The 21,645-nt window shown below is 39.8% G+C and overlaps 2 protein-coding genes and 1 long non-coding RNA gene across 3 annotated transcripts in view; all 3 read left to right on the top strand.

The window, feature by feature from the left end:
* Positions 1 to 21,645, top strand: part of LOC126926985 (A disintegrin and metalloproteinase with thrombospondin motifs 3-like) — a 143,260-nt gene that overhangs the window by 82,916 nt on the left and 38,699 nt on the right. The gene's annotated exons all lie outside the window — the stretch shown is intronic.
* LOC126926976 (uncharacterized) lies at positions 9,233 to 13,497 on the top strand. Its single transcript, XM_050743281.1, has 3 exons — positions 9,233 to 9,421; positions 11,548 to 11,714; positions 12,627 to 13,497. Exons 1-3 carry the CDS (start codon positions 9,361 to 9,363, stop codon positions 12,894 to 12,896), a joined length of 498 nt encoding a protein of 165 aa, XP_050599238.1. The 5' UTR covers positions 9,233 to 9,360; the 3' UTR covers positions 12,897 to 13,497.
* Positions 18,158 to 20,439, top strand: LOC126926992 (uncharacterized). Its single transcript, XR_007715053.1, has 4 exons — positions 18,158 to 18,340; positions 18,995 to 19,119; positions 19,588 to 19,680; positions 20,315 to 20,439. It is a non-coding gene; the product is annotated as an uncharacterized LOC126926992 (long non-coding RNA).

Genomic DNA, 21,645 nt, shown 5'->3' with positions numbered 1-21,645 from the left:
TCTGACATTGAAATTTAACAAGAATAAATCAATATCAGCGGCAATTTCAGTTCTATCCTTGGCACGTAAATACAATATAATTTACCTTTAACGAAAATGAATGCAATTATTCGTAATTATTCGCGATACTATTTACTTATATATTTTCCTATGTTGTCTTACGTATCTGTTATTTGTAATAGATGAGATCGAACGAGAAATATTAGAGGATCAGCAGCAGGGTTAATTTATCAGTGTAAAAATATGCGCAAACTTCCACGATCCAGTTATAACACGCGATATAATTCGCTATTTGCTTAGCTCGCTTCGCCAACTGCCAGCCTCGCTATCTATGTCCATGAGGATCTATTAAGATTATCATTTTAATTACACGTTGGTCGATCGAACGGCCAACGAGAAACGCGGCCGACAATTTTGATTAAATAGCCGCTAGCGTTACCGAGAACACGGCTCGTGTAAAACAATTTCGTCAGACAATTTTAGTTATCGGATTTGTTCGGCGAGACGCGCAAACAAACCGGCTTTCACCTCGTCAAAGGCTACGTTTCACGCGAAACTCGCGCCAGTTACAGCGTTAACTTCCTTTGTAGTATTCATGGTGAAATCGCCAATTCATTTCCACCGTCTAACGAGAAAGACGAAACGGACGTATTCTCGGTGAACGCTTCCCTTTCGCGTCTCTGCCGTTCTTCGAATCGCTCTGCTTCAACGCAGTACAACCAGCCAGCTCTCTCGTTCGACAGCTGACAAATTTTTTTTTTTTTTTTTATTTACTAAAATATTTACAATCAATTCTCGTTGAGAATTTTCAGTAACTTAATTTGGCGTGATACAATGACATGGATTATAATAGCTTTATATTGTTGATTCTAGTAGGACTAAGGGTTTAATCTAGTGGGTATTTTCTTTTTAGTCTGCGGATCTGGTCCGTCGTGTCCAGTAGCTGGGTGACTAGTGGGTTGTGGTGGTTGTTGACTCTTGTGCTATATCTGCTTCTGGACTTGTGTATTTCATCTTTGACTGTAGGAATCTTGAAGTCTCGGTGGATTGTTTCGTTGGTAACATACCAGGGTGCATTTAATAGGGATCTTAGCGTTTTCGATTGGAAGCGTTGGAGTATTTCAATGTTGGAGTTACTTGCTGTTCCCCATAGTTGGATTCCGTAGGTCCAGACAGGTTTTATTACGGCTTTGTAGAGGGTTATTTTGTTCTGTATGTTTAGTTTGGAGCGTCGGCCCGTGAGCCAATAGAATTTTCTTAGTTTTTCCTTTAGTTGCTTTGTTTTTTCCGAGATATGTTTTTTCCAAGTTAGCCTCCTGTCCAGGGTCATGCCCAGGTATCTTACGGAGTCCTTGCTTGGGATTATTGTGTTGTTAATGGTGACCTGGGGGCAGGTTTGTTTTCGGAGCGTGAAGGTTACATGGGAGGATTTTTTTTCGTTTATTTTAAAACCCCATTTTTGGAACCACTTTTCCATGGAATCGAGACTTCGCTGGAGAGTGGATGAGGCAATTGCCGGGTCTGCGTGGGTAGCTAATAGTGCTGTGTCGTCGGCAAATGTTGCTATTGTTACCTCGTTTGATATGGGTAAGTCGGCAGTGTAGATGGAGAATAGTAGGGGTCCGAGGACACTACCTTGCGGTATGCCGGATTCTATTGGGAATGTTGCGGAAGTGGCGCCTAGACATTTAACTATGAATTGTCTGTTGGTAAGGTAGGATTTTAAGATGGAGTAGTATGGGTGGGGTAGGATTTTTTAAGCTTGTAGAGTAGCCCTTCATGCCATACTTTATCGAATGCCTGTTGGATGTCTAGGAATACGGCTGAGCAGTATTTTTTCTTTTCAAGGGTTTGGCTGATCATGTGGGTTATGCGGTGGATTTGCTCTACTGTTGAGTGTTGTTTTCGGAAGCCGAATTGGTGATCTGGGAGAGTTTTCAATTCTTCTAGGAGTGGAAGGAGACGATTCGTGAGCATCCTCTCGAATAGTTTAGACAGGGTAGGTAAGAGACTGATTGGGCGATAGGAGCTGGCTTCATATATTGGTTTACCGGGTTTGGGGATGAGGGTGATTAGTGAGATTTTCCACGCCTTAGGAAAGTGTTCTAGGCGGAGGATGGCGTTGAAGATTGATGCGATGAGTGCGATCCCTTTTATGGGGAGTTCCTTGATTGCTTTATTTCCTATTAGGTCGTGACCTGCTGCTTTCTTGGGGTTTAGGCGACTGATTGCTTCTATGATCTCTGCAGAAGTGAAGGGTTGAATAGGAGGGGACATTTGGAAGGGAGTGTGCAGGTATTCGGTGACGTCCGCTGCAGCTATGGAGGAATGGGGTTGGAATACTTCAGTCAGGTGTTCAGCAAATATGTTGGCTTTTTCTATAGGGCTACGCGCCCATCCACCCTGCGGGCGGCGGATTGGAGGTATTATTTGTGGGGGGCGCGTGAGTTTCCTGGAGGCTTTCCATAGTGAGTAGTTTGAGTCGGCTGTGGGGGACAGGCTGGCGAGATATTTGTGAAAACGGTCGTTATTGTAGTTCTTTATGGTTTTGGATAGTTTTCTAGTTGCGTTGTTTAGTTTGCGTTTGTCCTCCGGTGTTCTATGGGTCTGCCATATCCTTCTTAGTCTACGTTTTTCTGCTATTTTTTTTAATATGTACTGGGGGTATTCGTGATTGCTGATGGACGTTTTTGCCGGTGTGGAGACGCGGATAGCGTTTATTATGCTCGCATTTAGGTATTCCGTGGCTGCTTCGATTTCGTCATTGGTTTTTAGTGAGGTTGAGGCTGAAGTTGTGCGGCTAAAGACTTCTCTAAAGAGCTGCCAGTTGGTGTGTTGGTTATGAATGGAGCCATTAGGTGTATTCTCGATGATGGTTGAACTGACTGTTACTATCACGGGGGAATGATCAGAGGAGAGATCGGCCGAGGAATTGATTTGGACGTGTCTTGGCGAGATATTTTTGGTTATGAAGAAATCAAGGAGATCGGGTATTTTGTTTGTGTCGGTGGGCCAGTGTGTGGGTTCGTATGTGGTAAGGTAGTTGAGGTTGTTGGTTATTATGCTGTTGAGGAGGTTTTTGCCTCTTACTGTAACCAGTCTGCTACCCCATTGGGTGTGTTTAGCGTTATAGTCTCCTCCGGCTATATATCTGTTGCCCAGGGTGTCCAGGAAGTGGTCGAAGTATTCTTTGGCGATGGAGTGTCTGGGAGGGCAGTATACAGCTGAGGTGGTGATTGTACCATGATAGTCTTCTATTGCTACGTTTGTTGCTTGGAGGTAGTCTTTCTGGAATGGTGGAAGTTCGTAGTGCTTGATGTTTGCTTTGATTATGATTCCGGTGCCGCCGTGGGCCTTTCCGCTGGGGTGTTGGGTATGGTAGAACTTGTATCCGTTTATGTTCAGGTAGTTTTTGTCGGTGAAGTGGGTTTCAGATATGAGCATTATGTCGATTAGCTGGTGTTTTAGGAAGAGTTCTAGCTCAAGTTTGCGTTGCGCTAGGCCATTGGCGTTCCACAGAGCTATGCGTCTTGGTTTTATTTTGTGTCTGGGCGTATTAATTTTTCCATTATGATTGTTAATAGCGATAGCAAATTGTTTATTTGCTCTGATTGTTTCTCTATTAGCTTTTCAAGTCTAGAGACGTTGTCTGTGTTAGGTGAGGTGGGGGCACTATTTTGGGGAGGATCCCTGTGGCTATTTGGTGTATTTTGAGTGCCTTGTACCGCTTGGGCATAGGAGTTTGAGGGAGTGGTGAGTTTGATAGGGCTGGGTGTTTGATTGGTTGGGGGGATTGGGATAACGGTGGATTTCGGCGAGCTGGGTGTTTGGTAATTTTCCTCTTTTGTTCTAAGTTTGGGGTATTTGCTTGAGTACAGAGTTTTGTAGGCTGAGCAGCCTTTGTAGTTGGCAGGATGATCACCTTGACAGTGGATGCACTTCGCTGGGGTTTCCGGTGATTTCCTGCACTGGTCGGTGGGGTGTGTACCTGCACATTTGACGCAGCGGAAGGTGTGGTTGCAGTATTTCTGTGTGTGCCCATATCTTTGGCACCTTTTGCATTGGACTATCTCCTTTTTGGTTTGCGGTGGTTCGAATTTAACGATGACGTTCATTATGCGACTGATATTGTAGATTTCCTTGTTGTTTGGTTTCTGTTTTAAATCAATGAAAAATAGGGATAGCGGGTCTTTTGTGACTCTATGCCTTATGTTGCTGACATTGGTGACTTCGTGGCCGAGTTTCGATAGTTCTATTTTTAGTTCGTCGATGTCTGCGGAGTGGTGGATGTTTCGTAGCACCACCCGAAAAGGTCTTTCTTCTTTGAGTTGGTAGGTGTGGAAGTTGGCGTTCAGGGCCCTGAGTGTCTTGGTGAGCTTCCTGTAAGCTTCTGGATTCGTAGGCAGGATTTTTACCTGATTGTTGGTTATCTTCAGGTTATAGTCCTCCTTGGAGATATCTCTCTCTAAGGACTTGGTCATTGTCTGGATGTCGATGACATCGTTAATAAATATTGGTGGGGGAGGGGGGCGTCTCTGTGCGTGGTGGTTAAGTGGTGAGCCTGCGGTTTCCATGGCATCGCTGGTGGATTCCAAAATTGCGAACCTGTTGTGGGTGTTAATTTGCGTTGGTGGATGTTCGTTCGAGTTTGTGTCTGCTGGTTCGGTTTTGCGTTTTTTCGCCTTATTGGCGTCGTTGGCACGGGGGGATCTGCAGAATTTCTGCCACGGGGGGAGTAGCGCGGGGTAGTGATGGGTTTGGACAGGCGAGCCTGGTCGTGATTGTTGGGCCATCATCGAGCTAGCTATTTCAATATGAATAACTAGTCGTGAGGCTATGCGGCAGGGATCGGGTTGGGGTTAGGTGCGTAGGCTTTTCTTCTCTCTGGCGGATAGGAAACACTTGGGAAGATAGGAGCACGTTGTGTTCACTTTCGACGGTTGGGCGACACGTGTTGTTTTCGAACTTCACTGGGCACTAGAGGCACGTCTGCACGCTTCGGCACTCGACAGCGAACTGAGCTGACAAATTGCCTGCGTAACTTGTTTGCCGCGACCGCGAGGACTATGTTTTAAGTCGAATGATCGTCAGATGTTACGAACAATTGGAAATTATCTTCATTTCCCATATCGCTGGCCGATGCTCACGATCTGTTCAGTTTGGAAAACATGGAACAGCTCGCTGGACGATTAGTTTGAATTTTACGGAATCGTGTTTGAGGTGGAATATGCCGAGATCGTAGAATCGTTGATGTTCGACTGCTCCCACGAATACTCTGGTGTCTGTACGTTTTATCAGTCGAACCTAACATTTCTCAGTGACGGATAAGTTTCTGTTCTGTCGCGCAACACATCTGCACGCCATCCCGCGCGGCTTGCCAACCAACGGTCTATCTGCCGTCCTTCTAACACTCCAGAGGCCCAAGGACCCACTATAAAGTTGCAATTCTAGCTGCATTGTTCGCACACATGGTCTAAGCACATCTGTTTGCCAGAAAAGACTTTCTAATTCCAGAAGAGTTTTCGGCCGGTTTTTAGAAAGGTCCTTGGGTTTATTATGTGCTCTTAAGAATTACGAAGAAAGCGGAGATATACCTAACGAAAAATCTGAGTTTCCCTGTAAACAATGTCGCCTAGGACCCAAGTTGGTAGGAGGTTTCTTCCTCCTCTCTTCCTTCCTAACATTGGTCCCAACCAATCGACATCGCGGATTGTTGCCCTCACTTTACTAACTAAAAATGTAAGCAACGAATCCGCGTTCTTCGTTCAAAGGGCACACCCATACCAAGCTTTCCTCCGTATTCACATTAGAATAAGCTTCAGAGTTTTCCATCGTCTCTCACGGTGACTAGAGTTCCTGCATTCCCTATAACTCTCACCGTTTCTATATCTCTCAGAATTTCCTACCACAGTCAAAGATCTAACTTCTAACATTAAGTCTCATACCGTGTTACTTTCATATCTATATTATTGCAGCGTGATAAGTTATTAAGTGTTTATATCTATTCAATCGTGTATACTAAGTGTTGGAAATATATATTTTAACTCTGTGAGCCACAGTGTTATCATACCTGAATCACCCCTATTATCTTAATCGAAATACGGGGATCGAACTATTCGTGGTGTCGATCATTCTAATCGTAACGGGAATTTACGACTCCCGTTGACGCGTATTCTAACGACCGCGTCTCCCCGCGATAGCTCGAAAAAACAGTTTCTTTTTAAAAAATCTACACATTCTTTTCTCTGTTCGAATAGAATAGAATAGAATTCCGATAAATAAGAATTTGGTATGAAACTAACAACGTTCCAGTCGTACAGAAAGAAAATACAATTTAATTAAAAAGGTGGGAGGTGGTGTAAGAATCGGCGATAGAATTCATCAAGAGTACGTGACGTTGGAAAAGCTACAGTCACAGATGTTAGAAAATGGAAACGTGATATTGAGAATTATGTAAAGCACGTGGATTGCTCGAATGATGGGGTAACTGTGGGGAAACCTTAAATACACTGATGTAATGGGATGGTTTCGTTGTGATAAAGACGATAATAACGACGATTTTATACAAATGGAAACAGCCAGCTAAAACGATAATGGAGAGGCACTTTCCCATGCCGAAGCACCCACGCCACTCGAAAAAGGGGCTTCGATCGTATAAAATTCACCGCGCAAAAGCTCCCAGGTACAGAGAAAATGTAATTTTACGCAGTTATTTCTACCGAAAGAATCATGTGACGTGGTGCTTAAAAAGATATGGAATGTATAAATATTCAAAAAATCAATTTTATAAAATTAAATCTATCGATCCATTAATAGGATTAAAAGAAAGGAATACATCCGAAATGTACACAAAATTGAAGGAAAGGAAGATTTGTATAAAAATTGTAATAATACGATGCAGCAATTTCACGATACCATTTAATTAAAGTGGGTGTATATATTTTTGAGAGCATCCTCTGTATATCAGAAATATATTACGAAATAGAAATATGTTATTACTGGTTTTCCGATGAGAATCCGAAGTGTATCAAAAATTTAATCGGCGTAGATATTTATAGATATTTATTACAGTTGCAATTTCACAGATACAAATATCTTGCGAGTTCTCTCATCGTCGTAATTTGTATCTCCTTTATATACATCGTCTGTCTGAATATTCTTTCTAATATTCTAATTAGACTGTAGATTTTGATGCAAATTCATATTTTTGAGGATATGATTGAAAAGAAAAAAAAAAGAGAAGTAAAGAGTCTTTTGTATATTTTATATTTTCTTTCGTATCACGTGCATTTTGTACAATTTTATTGAAATTGGATTACAAGAGCCAAGCAAATCGAACATCAAACGGACTACGCGTCGTGTGTTACTTTATAGGAAAATCACGACAATGTCTGTAACATTCGTAGTATTTTACGATCCTATCTACGATAGCAATTAAAAGTTCATCAAACAGATGATTACATCACGTACGAGCCATTTGAAAGTCAAATTGTTCCATTTTCCGAAAATTTATTCTTTCTAACTCTTTAAGAGTATTACTTATTAACATACTAAATAATAATTGACTGTTCGAATAGTTTGATGATTTTTGGAAAGTACGTGTCCCTGATAAATATAACTTCTATGCACACTTCCAAATCCGTTTGAAATTTCACCGATACGATCAAGTTAGGCGTGTCTCGCTACAGTGCTGCAATGATCATTTCGAAATGCTTCGTATATCATATACGCAAAAAGTTTCCAGCAACGTTGAAACAGCTTCGCGAGCCACGTGTAATTTATTTATAAAAGATTTTTGCAACTGTCGAGACATCTTGGTATCTGTTAATAATCGTTGAGATATCATTGCAATCAAGTAATTGCACTGTATCATACGTGATAACGAAGTTACTCGATTATTCGAATGGTATGTACTGGGATTAGTTTCGATGGATGTTTGAATGATGACGGAATATTTGGCCAGCATAAGCACTGATCCCTTCCATATCGATCGCGTTTATCGATATTTGATAAAGAGGTCGTTTGCAAATTACATTTACCGTCTACTGTTGCTCACGAAATTATTCCAACTCTGATACGTGCTTCTTTATAAATATATCGCGTGTGTACGTGTATGTTACATATTATATTACATATCGCATATTACATATTATATTGTATTTTAAGTAACAAGATATTTAGTGCGAGTGTATATTTCGCAGAGATTCCAAAAGTGATTAAACAGTCAATTATCCATCACATCGATGCATCTCAATGTTCAATGGGACAGTATTTAGCGTCTATAACATGTTGAAGATAGCTCTTTATGGTGTATCTCGTGGAGGAAATTAATTTGACGAAATTAATTAAACAGTCAATTATCTGTTGTACCGATACGTCTCGATATTCAATGGAATAATTTTTGATATTTATTGTACGCTCAAAATACCTATCTATACTATGTACTATTTTTCCCCCCAAATATTCGCCACAACTATTTTCTGCCTTTTACATTTGCACTTTCAGGATGATTTCAAATTCTACCAATGTGATCGGGATAGTCGTGTTTCGTTACAAAACGAACAAAATCCCGAAAAGTCTCGTGTAACGGGCTATAGGAGGCGTTGGTGCGTTCTTTAAAACAGAATAACTTTTCAAAAATTGAGTCAAACAATTTGTTTCTTTCCTTTTTTCTTTTTTTTTTTTACGAGTTAGAAGAATTGGGAAGATTAACAATAGGTGACGTGTAAAGAAATGTTGAAAGAAGTACAATTAGTCGGAATAGCGAAGAAGAAAGTAAAGGTAGCTTTTTACAACTTTTCTAGCTGGACCTGTAACGAAGATTTAAATAACACATTTCGAAGATTTCCTCTAACTCGTCGAGCAAAATTCAAATGGTTCGGTCCACAGTTGCAGACGAGTTATTTCGTTCGAATGAACGTACGAAACGAAAGATGTTTTTACGACGAGTGTCGGACTATTTTAGCTTTCGAGGCATTGTAAGTTGAATTTTAGTTGCGGTGTCGACAAATCATTGATTCAGTGACAGTGAATTTTCTTTTTTCTGGGTGTGATGCGAATGCGCAGAAACTTTGACGTCAAACGTTCCCGCTGAACGAACAGGACCTTCCGGCTGCCATGGATATTGATTTTCCTTGGGCTTCAAGGTTTCTGGAGCAGCTGTACCCATCCAGCGCAGACTCCGGCTATTCTCAATATGGCTGCCTATTGTACCCAAATCCGCTCGTTTTGCGTCGCAACGCGCTCGCTGCCATACACCAGCATGCGATCAATGCGCCAATGACATCAGCCGATCGCAATTTAAACAGCCGAATTTATTTTCGAATGTGACGCGCTAGACGTTATCAACATGGCCGATACATGTACCCTGTCACGTACTTCCTGATCGTCGCGTCTATCTCCATGGTCGTAAGCATCAATGGTAAGCCTCGCATTTCACTCGCTTTATCGGGCTGCTTAAACCTTCGCCTCTTTAATTCGACGCGTTTCTCACACGTTTCGCCACGAATCAAATTACATTTTTCTGAAATTAAAAATTCGCCGATACGCGTTGTCCATCTTCGGTATTTGCGAGAGAAGAAAACGATTCTTGCGCCTTATTCGTCACGCCGATTTTCACGTCGATACGATCGGAATACCAAAGTTGATCGACTCGACAATGTATTGACCAGTTAGCCGTTGCGACTAATGCGACTAAAATGCGTTAGAAAGGACAAAACAACTACTTTGTTCACGCTGTATTATAGTTTTTTCATAATAATTATTTATATCTCTTCATTTGTTCGTTTTACCTGGTCCTGGCTTCCAAATGGTCGAAACGTCTTCAAATTTACGAATATATTTTAGTTTTCGCTGAAATTGCAGTTTAAACAGCAAAAACTGCTTTTTACGCGTGACGAGTATACTCGTCAAGAATAGGTAACTGGTTAGGACGGAAGATAATTTGCCAGGATAGACAATGGCGGTATTTCGTCTATGAGAATTTTTAATTTGAGGAATTTTTCTTTTAACAAAGAGCGTTTCTGTAATGGAAAATGGAAGTTTCTGTTTCTTCCCATTTTTCTCTTTCTTTCTCCAGGTTCCTTTCAATTACATGGCCCTATTTGTTTTACGAGCAAGTTGCGTTTTAGGAGCGTGTTTCGTTGAAGGAGTTTTCACTAGATGTCTGAAGGAACGATGTTTCGTCTATTTATAGCGAAGATCTTCCTCTACATATAAACTGCATATAGAGGAAAGTGCACCTGTTGAAGCCTTCACTCGTAGGTGTTAGCCATTTGTGTTACGAATCGTGTAAACAACGATCATCGTCCACGGTGCATTTAATTGACTTTTCTTCCGTGATAAGCTTCGCGATGAATTCTCATTTCGAGGCTACCTTTTTCATTTACCGTCTTGCCTATGTTTCCTATGTATAAAATAAATAATTCATACTGAATACATCTATTTCTATTTTCTCTTTTTCTTTAGATAAGAAGAATATTACAATCAACTTTCACAGAGAATTTTTAACATAAGATCGTCCCAAAAGTGTCTTTTATCTTATAAGGAAATAATAGACGCACAACATTTTTTGTTTTAAATTATTTTATTGAATTACGTTTAATCCATCTTATTCTATTGGAACCAGATGTGAAATAAAACAGTATAATTTTTAACTTCATGAAATATACATAGAATATTTCGTGGATATCGAATCTGCAGTCTTGCGTAGATCCAATTGTCGTATAGATGCAAACGTAGTCGTATACCGTCTGTTTAGTCTTCGGAGATGATCCAATCTGTTAAGAAGCTGAAACTCTAGAGGATTGGTACGATTGGTCAAACTTGCGTGGAAGCGTTTTTCCGAACTTGGAAATATCTTTCATAACTGTAGGTATTTTTAAGTACCCGTGTATGATTTCGTTGATTACCTGCCAATGGATAAGGAATACGTTTGCTGCTCTCGGAATACGTTTAATTGAAATAAATCGAAATAAATTTTTCGTAATTTCCGGATACGTTTACGATATTTTGCTTGCCAAGTCTTACCGTCGGACGTATCGCAAGAACAGCAGGAAAATTTGGCGAAATATCGTTAGAGACGCTATTCGACGGAAAAGCTAAACATCCGAAGAATTCCGTTGTAAATAAGAAACCTAAACCGATGTTTCACCTTATTAGACGATTTCCTCGATGATATCCCTTTCCGCAATCTTCCTAGCAATCTTGTCAACGAACGCGACGAAATTTCATCTTACGCATATCGCCGATGTGTCTGTAAAAGTCAAGACTAATATCTATTTATTTTTACAAAAATGTACAAAAATCTGACGTTAATGAAAGCACGACACATTTGTTTGAAAAATGAAAGAAAGGAAGAAGTAGAAGGAAGTAATTTCTAAGAAATAAAAGAGAGAAAGATGCGAAGCATTAAAAAGTAGACAACGATTTGCCCAACGTCTTACGTCCGATTCCTACGTCGATTTTAATAATCTTTAGAAATCTAGGATAAATCACGATTTCTATTAATTAATACGTATTTGTCGGTTGATTGTGTCCGATGATCAGGCCAACTGTTAACTACGGAACATCGAACTCACGCAGCGTCGGAACGAGCAAACGATTTATGGTGTCATCAGTGTGATACAATGGAAGATGGAGAGAGATGCGCCAATCTGACCGGAAACTTCACCACTTTCGGGCACAAGTGCACTGGTGATAAAAGGACCTGTATGGTAATGACAAATGATAACAGCGATTCAAACGCTTGTTGATTATACACAGGTCACGCACGTGTTTCAGCAGATGTTTGATATTTTGCTTTGATCGCGTGCTTTTAAAGCAAATAGAATATAGCAAACAGCTAGCTAAAAGCGATATTAGTTATCGTCAACACGAGAGCGAGAGAAGGCTGTTCAAGATAGAGCCACAGTTTCATTTCGTTCATAACGCGATTTTAGTGTTTGGAAATGTTCAATATAGTCGATCAATTCAGTTTCATAATAATTACGTACTTTATTGAAATTGAATCCGCTTTATAGGAACATATGTACATGGTGTACACATTTGAGAGAATATGCAAATGCAATTTTTTATTTGTTCTTCTTATTTATTGGTAATCAACAATGATATTGGATATGATATAATTGTACAGTTTGCACATACACGGCAAAAATTTTACGAAATCCGTAATCGATATTAACCGACCGAATTAACCATGAACGAGCCGTATTCTCTGGAAATGATGCGAGATATTCTGGAAAATTGATATTCCCTTGACTAAAAATATGTTACGTTCACACTCACTCGTGTTCGTTACAAGTTCCAATGTGAAATGTCATACAGAGTGAAACAAGGAATTGTTGCAAATATTAATTTAATTTTAGTATCAAGAATCATTCTACGTACATGTAGAATTCTTTCTCATCTTTTCTTTTCAGTCTTCTTTTTTCTCTTTTCGCTCGATACTATCAAGTTCGTGGTTTAATGCCGCCCAAAATGAGCTCGTACTCGGACAAAATTAAAAGAAATACTATATTTTAGCGTACGAGTGTCTCTTGCGATCCGCTAGGACATGTCATATAACGAACATCGTGAAAGTTTAAAATCTGCAAATATTCCTTTCACGTTTGCTTCTTTCTCTTCAGGTAAAGCGATTTTCTTACACTACCAGCACCGAAGATTCAACGTCTAGTCCACAAACTTGGTCGGTGGAGAGAAAGTGTACTAACAAATGCGACTCCGGATGTATAGTGGTCGGTGAACGAACAAAACTCTCCGCTTGCACCACTTGCTGCGAGAAATCGTTTTGCAATATCGGTACCGGTGCTGCGAACGATCTGACGATAAGAGGGATCGATCTGTTTCTAGCTTTAGTATTACAAATTACATTAACAATTATCATGTATCCGTCCTGACATTGCAGACGAAGTAACACACGATCGTGAATCATTTTAGTCGCCGATGAGAATAATTGGTTCTATTAACGCGTTTATACGTACATTGTAACATACACTGTAATATTACACAACAACACGATACATAAGATTTATCGCATTACCAATGAAAATGCTGTTTTCATTTTATAAATGTGTACATGGAGTTTCATTCCTTATGTGTTTCATAATAATATTACGATGAATATTGATTAATAAATCAATAAAATTACGACGATATCGATAATACGAAGCTCAGAAATAAGAAAATAATAATGATGTTCTCGTTCTAATGATGTCGATAAATCAAAGAACAATTGATAATATAAAAAGGGGATGTTCTTAAGAATACGATGCTCATAATTATAATAATTACAAATACAATCAAATCTACGAGAATGAGATTTAAAACACTGCTAAGTTATTACTCGATCGTTCAACGAACCAATGTAATTTAAATTGTAAATTTTAGAAAAATTGATATAGCAATACACTACCAATAAATTGTATAAAGTAACAAACTTTTCTAAAAAAAAAAAAACTCATTAAAACTCTCGATATAATAATAAATACTTTTTATCGATTTCCATTTTTCCATTATCCTCTACTTAATTCCCAAGGATGTCAATGATAAACATATTAGGTTGTTCCAAAAGTCTCTGTCTGTTTTATAAGAAAATAATAGATGCACAACATTTTTTCTTTTATATTATTTTATTGAATTTTGCATGATCCGTTTTCTACTAATAGAACAAAATGGATCATAATGTAACACAAAAAATGATGTGCATCTGTCACTTCCTTATAAAACGAAAGAAACTTTTGAGAAAACCCAATAGAATGGGAATTTTCTCGTGGACACATAACATTAGAAAATTGTACACAACATTGTCGCCAAGGCCGCCACATCTCTATCTCCATCATCGGTCCATCGGATTTGAAGTATGCCGGTCGTGACAAGAGCAACGTTCAAGATGAAATCCTCGGCCCTTGTTAAATCGTCTCGGTCGGGGTCGAACAATGCGTTCGCCAGCATCCTCGTTTCTCGGTGATTGCACATAAAGCTGCCATTATTAGAACTTCAGTGGGCGGTAAGCGCTGGTGCTTTTTCCAGTCTCGCGTTCGCGCTTACTCTTACGCACAATTCGCCGCTGCACTCGCGTGCGTTTCCAGCCGCGTTCATCCCTCCATGTGGCTGCCAGTCGTAGCACGAAGCTCGTTCGTCGCGTTTACTCCACTTTTTTCATCGAAAAATTTTATCCGGAATATCACGTTCGACTCGACGACCGATTAATTATCGTATTTTACTTTTACCGATGGTGCATCATTTTCATGGAAAACGTTTAAATTTCCACGTGGTGCCACGTGGTGGAAAAAATGGCCACCGGTTGCTGCACGACGCTCCTTCGTCGCGTTTATTCCACCTCTTCGGCGAAACGTTCCATCCGGAACGTCGCGATCGACACGAGATCGAAATTAATTATATTCTACTTTCTCCGATGGTGGATCGTTCTTGCGCGAAAGAAAATTAAATTCATACGGCACGTGGTGAATAAATTGGCCACCAGTTGCTGCACGACGCTCCTTCGTCGCGTCTACTCCACTTTTTCGTCGAAACCTTCTGTCCGGGGGTATCGCGATCGACCCGAGATCCGATCGATCGTCTTATCCTTCCGTCCTTTTCGCGAAAGTCGTTCGAATTTCTGTGACGCGCGCGTGGAAAATACTGGCGCGAATCTTCGAGTTGGTGAGAATCTTTGGCTCGAATTTGATGATTCGTTCGTGTGGGAATCGCACGGCGAGGCGTGCGATTGTCGCGATCGCTCTTATCGCTCGCTCCACTTACGTTCCGCTTCGTTCTACCGACTACTAGTTTGCTGCATTCCCGGTTACTTTACTGGTGGTGAATCGTTAATCGACGCGAGTTACCGCCCACGAGTTGGTTACGATACGCAAGTACAGTGGAAAAAGGAGTTTAGCGAAACAGTTTCGTAAAGCTAAACGATTGGACGAATCGAAAGGAATTGGAAGTCGTTCTAAGAATTCTGTTCGAAGACAGCTTTGAGAAGGCGAACGGCGATTGAAAAAAGAAGAAATTGAAAGACGTCGAAGGAAATCGACGAACGTTCGAATTCAACGAGGCAGTTTCGAACGCCTAGAGACGATGATCGAAGGAAATTGAGAAAGATTCGTCTGTATTTTAAGATTCTGTATCAATTTGGTATAAATAGGTCGAGCAAATATTCACGGTTAATCTTTTCGATAAAGCACTACCTACAAAACCACTGCATTCTATGATTTCATTTCATCTCTGGTGTACCGTAGAATCGTTCCTTTCTCCATTATACGATCGATTAAACAACACCCTGTGTATTAAAACCAACGATTCACCTTCGTATTACTTCCGCGCGAGCTACGTGATAAAGCGCGAGACATTGAAAATGTTAGAACGCGAGAGTATCGTCGCATCCGCGTCTATATGACACGGCGTTTCGAAAGCGTTACGAACCGGCGAAATGAAATGAGAATATCGGGTCTGCGAATTAGCTGCTTTCATCGCGATAACTACGTCTGCGAGTGAACGAGCATGCCTGGCGAGTTTTGGGTAGCCAGAAAATCCTATTGAAATTTCGATCAAAGCGCGCGAGACATGACGCGATCGAAACTTCCCAGTTTTCTCCTCGCCACGTGGCTGCTCGGCACGATCGCTACTAAGTCGCGAATGAGCGACTTTCTGCAAAGCTTGCAGGAGTACGAGATCGTTTACCCTCGAGTGATCCCGAATGAGAGCGCGCGGAACAGAAGATCGACCCACGAAGACCGAGAAACTTGGCGCGAGTATCTCCACCAAGAGTCGGTGTTCCTCGAGATCAGCAACTGGACCTTAAGGACCATGTCCAACGATCGATTGATACTGTCGTCGAATTTCACCGTGAATTGGGTGCGTCAGGGTAAAACCAAGTCCGAGCGACGTAACGCCAAGGCGAACTGCGATCTTCGACAAGGCAGCTTGGAAGGAGACGCGAGTTCCTTCGTCGTCGTGACGATATGCGAAGAAGAAGTGTACGCCTTGATGTTGATCGGGCAGAGATCGTTCTTCGTTCAGCCGCTGACGAATGGCCAGCATGTGATATTTCAGCCGAAAAACGAAAAGTGGTGGTCGATCAGGAATAATTCGAGCTTCGTGTCTGTGAATCCGGAAAATCCTGCAGGTGAGAAGGATCGTTATCGCGATGGCTTTTCATCTTTCGTTAGACGGTTGGATGTAGGTGATTGGTTGATCGATTTATCGACTTCCTTGCCAATTATGTTATAAGCTTCTTACTTTGCGATCCGCCGTTAATTGCTTCTTCTATTCTAAAATTGACTCTGATCGTGATACTGTAAGAACTGATAGCGTCGATATTATAATACCATACATAGAGTATGAGAGTAATCGTAGTACAAACGAATATATATATATATATATGTCGGGTCGGCGTTAAGATTTGAGTTAGGATTGAGGGCGTGGAACGAATCCCTATTGGCGCTAGACGTGATCATTATGCAATAAAGGAGATATTTACTAGTGCAAATATGACTATGATGGAATTGGACAAGTAATCGGATAATTAGGTACTCGAGAAGCTAATGACAATGATCCTGGGCTCACTAACGAATCCGCGGTCAAGGGGATGAAGAAAAAGTATAGGATAAAACGTTCTCATTTTCGACTTGGAGAATCGAGTCTGAAAATTTATCAAGTATACTCGAACTGTATCTGAATATCGGTTCGAATAATAAATTTATTTAATTATATAATTAATTTATTACAAAGGAAATACAATCTGGATGTGAATGTTAAATGGAAACAAATTTTGCTAAGTTGAAAATCGATCGTATCGTAATTACCACGACTCGTTGTTTACAGATTAAAAATCTGTTTTACGAATACGAGGAGCTATATATCTACTATTATTAATCAATTTTTATGAAAAATTTCGTACTATGCGCGGATAAATTCTAATTTGATAAATTGTTGGAAACGTGGAAAATTGAATGCAATAAAATTACGTGGCACGGTTTACACGGTTGCAACTTTATGACCCACTTAGGTCAAGTAGCAATGAAATTTATTGCATATATCGGAAATTCAAGGCACGTAATTGGCAGTTTATAAACAAATTATTTGTTCTCTTAATTAAATTGCCCGCGTCGAAATCTGTGAAACGTTTTTGTATCGAAATCGAAGAATCCAACATCGCGATCCTATGAATCGAAGAATGAGACGTAAATATTCGAAGTATGGTTGAGAAACGATAGAAAATTCCGAGTGTTACGCTGTATTTCTCGTTCGATTTAAATCGAAATTTTAATGAGGAACAGCGCCGATTGATATTTAAAAGTGGAACGGTTAAGAGCAACGATACAGGTTTTGTTAAAAGCAATTGGTCTATTTACCTCGCTGTTTAAACGGGTTTGTTTGACGTTACTTTGATCAATTTCCATTGACACTTTTATAGATAGCATTCTTTTTTACGGATGGAAAGCCGTCTGATGGAAATTTGTCTGAAATGTCCGTCGTAAAATTGCATTTTCGCGGGCAACAGAAAACAATGGAATTTTGTACAAAAGCGCAATACTTTAATTAGCGCAAAATTCCATTTTCCCCGCTGGGAAATTGAATTTTCTATTAAAGCGTGATACGTTTAATCAGCGGTGGCGTAAATTCAACAAACTAACAACTGGAATATTGACTTGTCACAATTTTGTGACACCGTATATGTCGTTGATACGTTCCAGTCTGGTCGTATTTACAATTTCAGAAATTTTGCAACTATTTTTTCATTTTATCCGTAACGAGAATAGCGAAGATAAGACAGGCAAACGTGGTAAAACGTTGATAATTCGGTTACAGGGAAATCGAATAAATTTGAAGTTGAAGAAAGTAAGAGAAAGTCGAAACGAAGCAAACGCGATTCCTTAAGCCACGATGTTCAGGGATTTTATAATCTTTCCGGTGACGTCTTCGACGTGGAATACCCAGAAGCTGAGAAATTGATTCTGTACGATGAAAAAGACGATGTCTGCACAGAATACAACGATACAATAGTGGAAAAATTATCGATCGACGTAAATCCTGTTGAGAAATGCTCAGTTGGTATGACCGCTAGTTACTAAAAGGTTACTAGGGTTGTGTTGGTACGACTCCTAACGACGCTCTTTTGTCATAGGAGTCGACCACGCCTTAATTGCTAAGACGCATTGGGAGAGTTTAAACGTTTGCTGTGTGATTTGGTGTTTTGTATAAGAGAGAAAATAAAAGGTGTGATAACCAATCCGAGTGGATCCGAGATTGATTATCAACCCCAACCTATATAAAATAACAAATCCCGAGGAAATTGGATACTTCTCTGGTCCTAAATGGCAAAGGAACAGATTATCAAGTAAGTCAAATATTTTTCCAAATGCCATTCTTGTACAATCGTTGCTTTTCTACTTACCACGTACAATATAGCGGTTAATAAATTAACGAATCATCGAATATTACTGAAAGAAAGAAATTGTACTGATATTCCAATCTATCGTGTACAAAAGTAATAATAACAGCATGTAATATAAGAATAGCTTATCTTCAGCCTTAAAAGGAACTCGGTTTACAATTATTCTCCCTATTGCGTTCCACTCTCGCTTCATCTTCTACACGTTCATCTATATTTCGCTGTTTTTAATTTATTTTATTATTCCCTGTCTATTACACATATGTATATTGTCCATTGCACGAATCTTTATCTATCTTGCCTAATTTAATGTAAAAAAATAGAAAAATAGAAAAATTTGCTGGAGGAATACGTTTACCAAAATTTGTCAAGAATTTTAAAGAAATTTGCAGGATGAAATTCACGGTGATACCGAATTGATATTTTTGAAATTATACTTTTGAAATAATTATTTATATCATAATAATTATTCCACGAATACTTGCTCGTAGATATTAATTTATGCTTTTAATAATCATGCGTTTAAGCTATCAAGTCGAGTCGAGTAGACTTTCTAATTTCGTGGAAGATAAGTCGATTTCTAAGATAAGTCATTTCTAGAGAAAAGACCAACTGCTAAGGATTCGCCGCCACGATGGCTAGAGCTTGGAATAGCTGCTGATTACTCCGTGGTAGATTTTCATGGAATTCGAGTACAGCAATATATCTTGGCTCTTTTAAACATCGTAAGTAATACCAAACGAAATTCTGTTATTATACTTAGATATAGAATACCTTCTCCTACATATGTACGCGAGCAACCGGGAAACATAGGGCAGAGTTATGCGTATCTCTGTATTTTCAAGGTACGCTACTTGCTTTCAAACATCTCGATCGTATACTCGGATGGAAGCTCTGTATTTTCTGTTTACACTGTTCAAAGCTTACACGTATCTTTTAAAGAGTTCTGCAAATAATTTATCCGTAATGGAATTTTGTAATCGATTAATTTCAGCCATTCGGTAATTGGTTTTCCAATGCTGTTGAGATTAATAACGTACATTTCCTAAGATAAATATAACGAATAAAATTAATTTTTTAGGAAAATTATATAAGATACGATGTATTTACGAGAGTTTTGAATAATAATTTATTTGTAAGGCTGTAATACTGTTTTAACGCCTGTTACATTTTCGTACGTATTTTAATCCTAGGTCAGTGCAATTTACATGGACCCATCGCTCGAATCCAACATGATTCTAGTGATCGTACGAATGATTTTATACGCGGAAAAACGAGACGTTATGGTAAGCGATTTCCATTAAATTAAATCATTTAACTAAAGTAGTAACTATCTGAGATACGCATATGCGAGTGTCAATTATTTTATTTTCTACTTATCTGTACAGTGTATGGTATATAAATTATATAGGTCAAAATATCTGCGCATGACGTTTTAGGTCGATAAAATGCAACGAGTTCCATTTTGTTAAATTGGACAGCCGTGAACGATCCCTTGGAAACAAATTTCCAAACAAACAATTTTCACGGATCATTGACAAACCTCGCATTTATCGTGTATCCGAAATATCTGTATAATCGACTATTAAACCTTTTTCATCTCTTAAGAATCTTAATTTAATGTTATAGACCTATGATAATATCATTGATATACGACACTTGCGATTCCTTTTACTTTTCTATTTCTGCTATTCTTCTCTGCTGTCGAATCAACATTTCAACATTTTTCAGGAAGATTAAAATACTAATAGCGTTACAAGTTACATTTGATTACAATCAACAACACGATTACTTGCACATATATTTATTATCATTGACGAATATTTATATATAGTATATAATGCATGATGTAATAATAAATATAATATATTCGTAATATTTGCTAGCTTTTATTAAGAAAATATTAATAAATCGTCGTAGGTCCGCCGTGGCGATGCCAGACGATCTCTCGAGAACGTGAACAAATGGAACAGGAAGATGCTGTCCTCGAAGGACGTAAATCACGATGTTGCTGTATGGTTGACGCGATTGGATATAGGAGGTCCTTCGAGATCGTGCGCGTTAAATCGAGACGAAGGCTTGACCAGCGCCTTTATCATCGCTCACGAAGTAGCACACATGTGAGTGTCCCACATGTTGAGATATCGTTGGTAAACTGAAATATTTATAACTGGCCTGGGTATTTACGCAGAGACCGTGTGTTATTTATTTATGCAAATACGTACTTGTACGAGAATAATTTGAAAAATGAAATCTCCATAGGAGAACTTATTATCTTTACCGAATATCACAACGAGTACTGTACTTTGAATCTGCCATAGATTTTTGCGTATTATGTGCGTTCTTGCATTCCTCCTTCCACCTACGATGGCTCTTAAACAAGAAACGATATCGTAACGAGAAATACAACCTAGCTGAGCGTCCACTTTGGTTCCACTAGTGTTGTCCCATACAACTTTGTGTTTGACCTCGCTATTAGGGGACTTTTTATCCAACGTTTCCTTCACCGCCTTCACTACCTTCGATTTATCGAACTTGAGACTTAAACTGGCCGTTACTAAATCTTCCGGCTTCTTCGACATCGGTTGGTGTCTCTTCGTGAACCAATTCGACGGTGCCATAAAGGTCGAAATAGCGGCTTTCGAGGATCCGCTAAGCTTACTTTTAGCTCCGTGCAATGTCGACACGTCGAAGCTATTGGAACGGAAGCTCTTCGATCGACTTCCTTTCTGTTCGGTCGTTTTTCCGGGCCAGTTTGATTTGCTATCGTCCCGCGAACTCGGCGCTTCCTCGCCGCATCGGTTGATTTCCGTCGCGGAAGACGCTAACGAGCTTAGGATCGATATCAGATCCGTATTAGAGCAGACAATGCCCGCAGCACCGGAAACGGATGCATTCGCGGCTCTTGGCAGTTCCGAGACGCGCTTTCGGAGAGAAGACGTCGGCGAAACCGACGGAGTAGGCATTTCAGAGAATCGTTGTTTCGGCTGTTGAGTGTAACGTTGAGCGGAACTGTTACCCTCCAGCGGCTGTATTTCGTACACTTGCTCCGTCGACGTCCTGTACATCCTTAAGCGCACCTGGCAAACGGATTGCTTTTATTCGAAAGACAGTTTCTCTTTTATCATAATTCGTGCGTTATGATACATGTTTCGATGATTGAGCCGTTAAGCGTGACAAAGCGATGGAATTGTTTTGCACAGAAATTCTTCAACACGTTGAGTGTTTAGGTGTTTAGGTGTTTAGGTGTT

The sequence above is a fragment of the Bombus affinis genome, unplaced genomic scaffold, assembly GCF_024516045.1.
Source record: "Bombus affinis isolate iyBomAffi1 unplaced genomic scaffold, iyBomAffi1.2 ctg00000068.1, whole genome shotgun sequence".
Classification (NCBI taxonomy): Eukaryota; Metazoa; Arthropoda; class Insecta; order Hymenoptera; family Apidae; genus Bombus; species Bombus affinis.
The sequence above is the reverse complement of the archived record's forward strand: the minus strand, read 5'-3'. Positions and strand labels throughout refer to the sequence as shown.

Coding starts and splice junctions, on each gene's coding strand:
- LOC126926976 (XM_050743281.1), top strand. CDS start 9,361: ATGTACCCTGTCACGTACTTCCTGATCGTCGCGTCTATCTCCATGGTC. Junction 9,422..11,547: donor CATGGTCGTAAGCATCAATG/GTAAGCCTCGCA, acceptor TCCGATGATCAG/GCCAACTGTTAACTACGGAA. Junction 11,715..12,626: donor GTGATAAAAGGACCTGTATG/GTAATGACAAAT, acceptor CTTTCTCTTCAG/GTAAAGCGATTTTCTTACAC.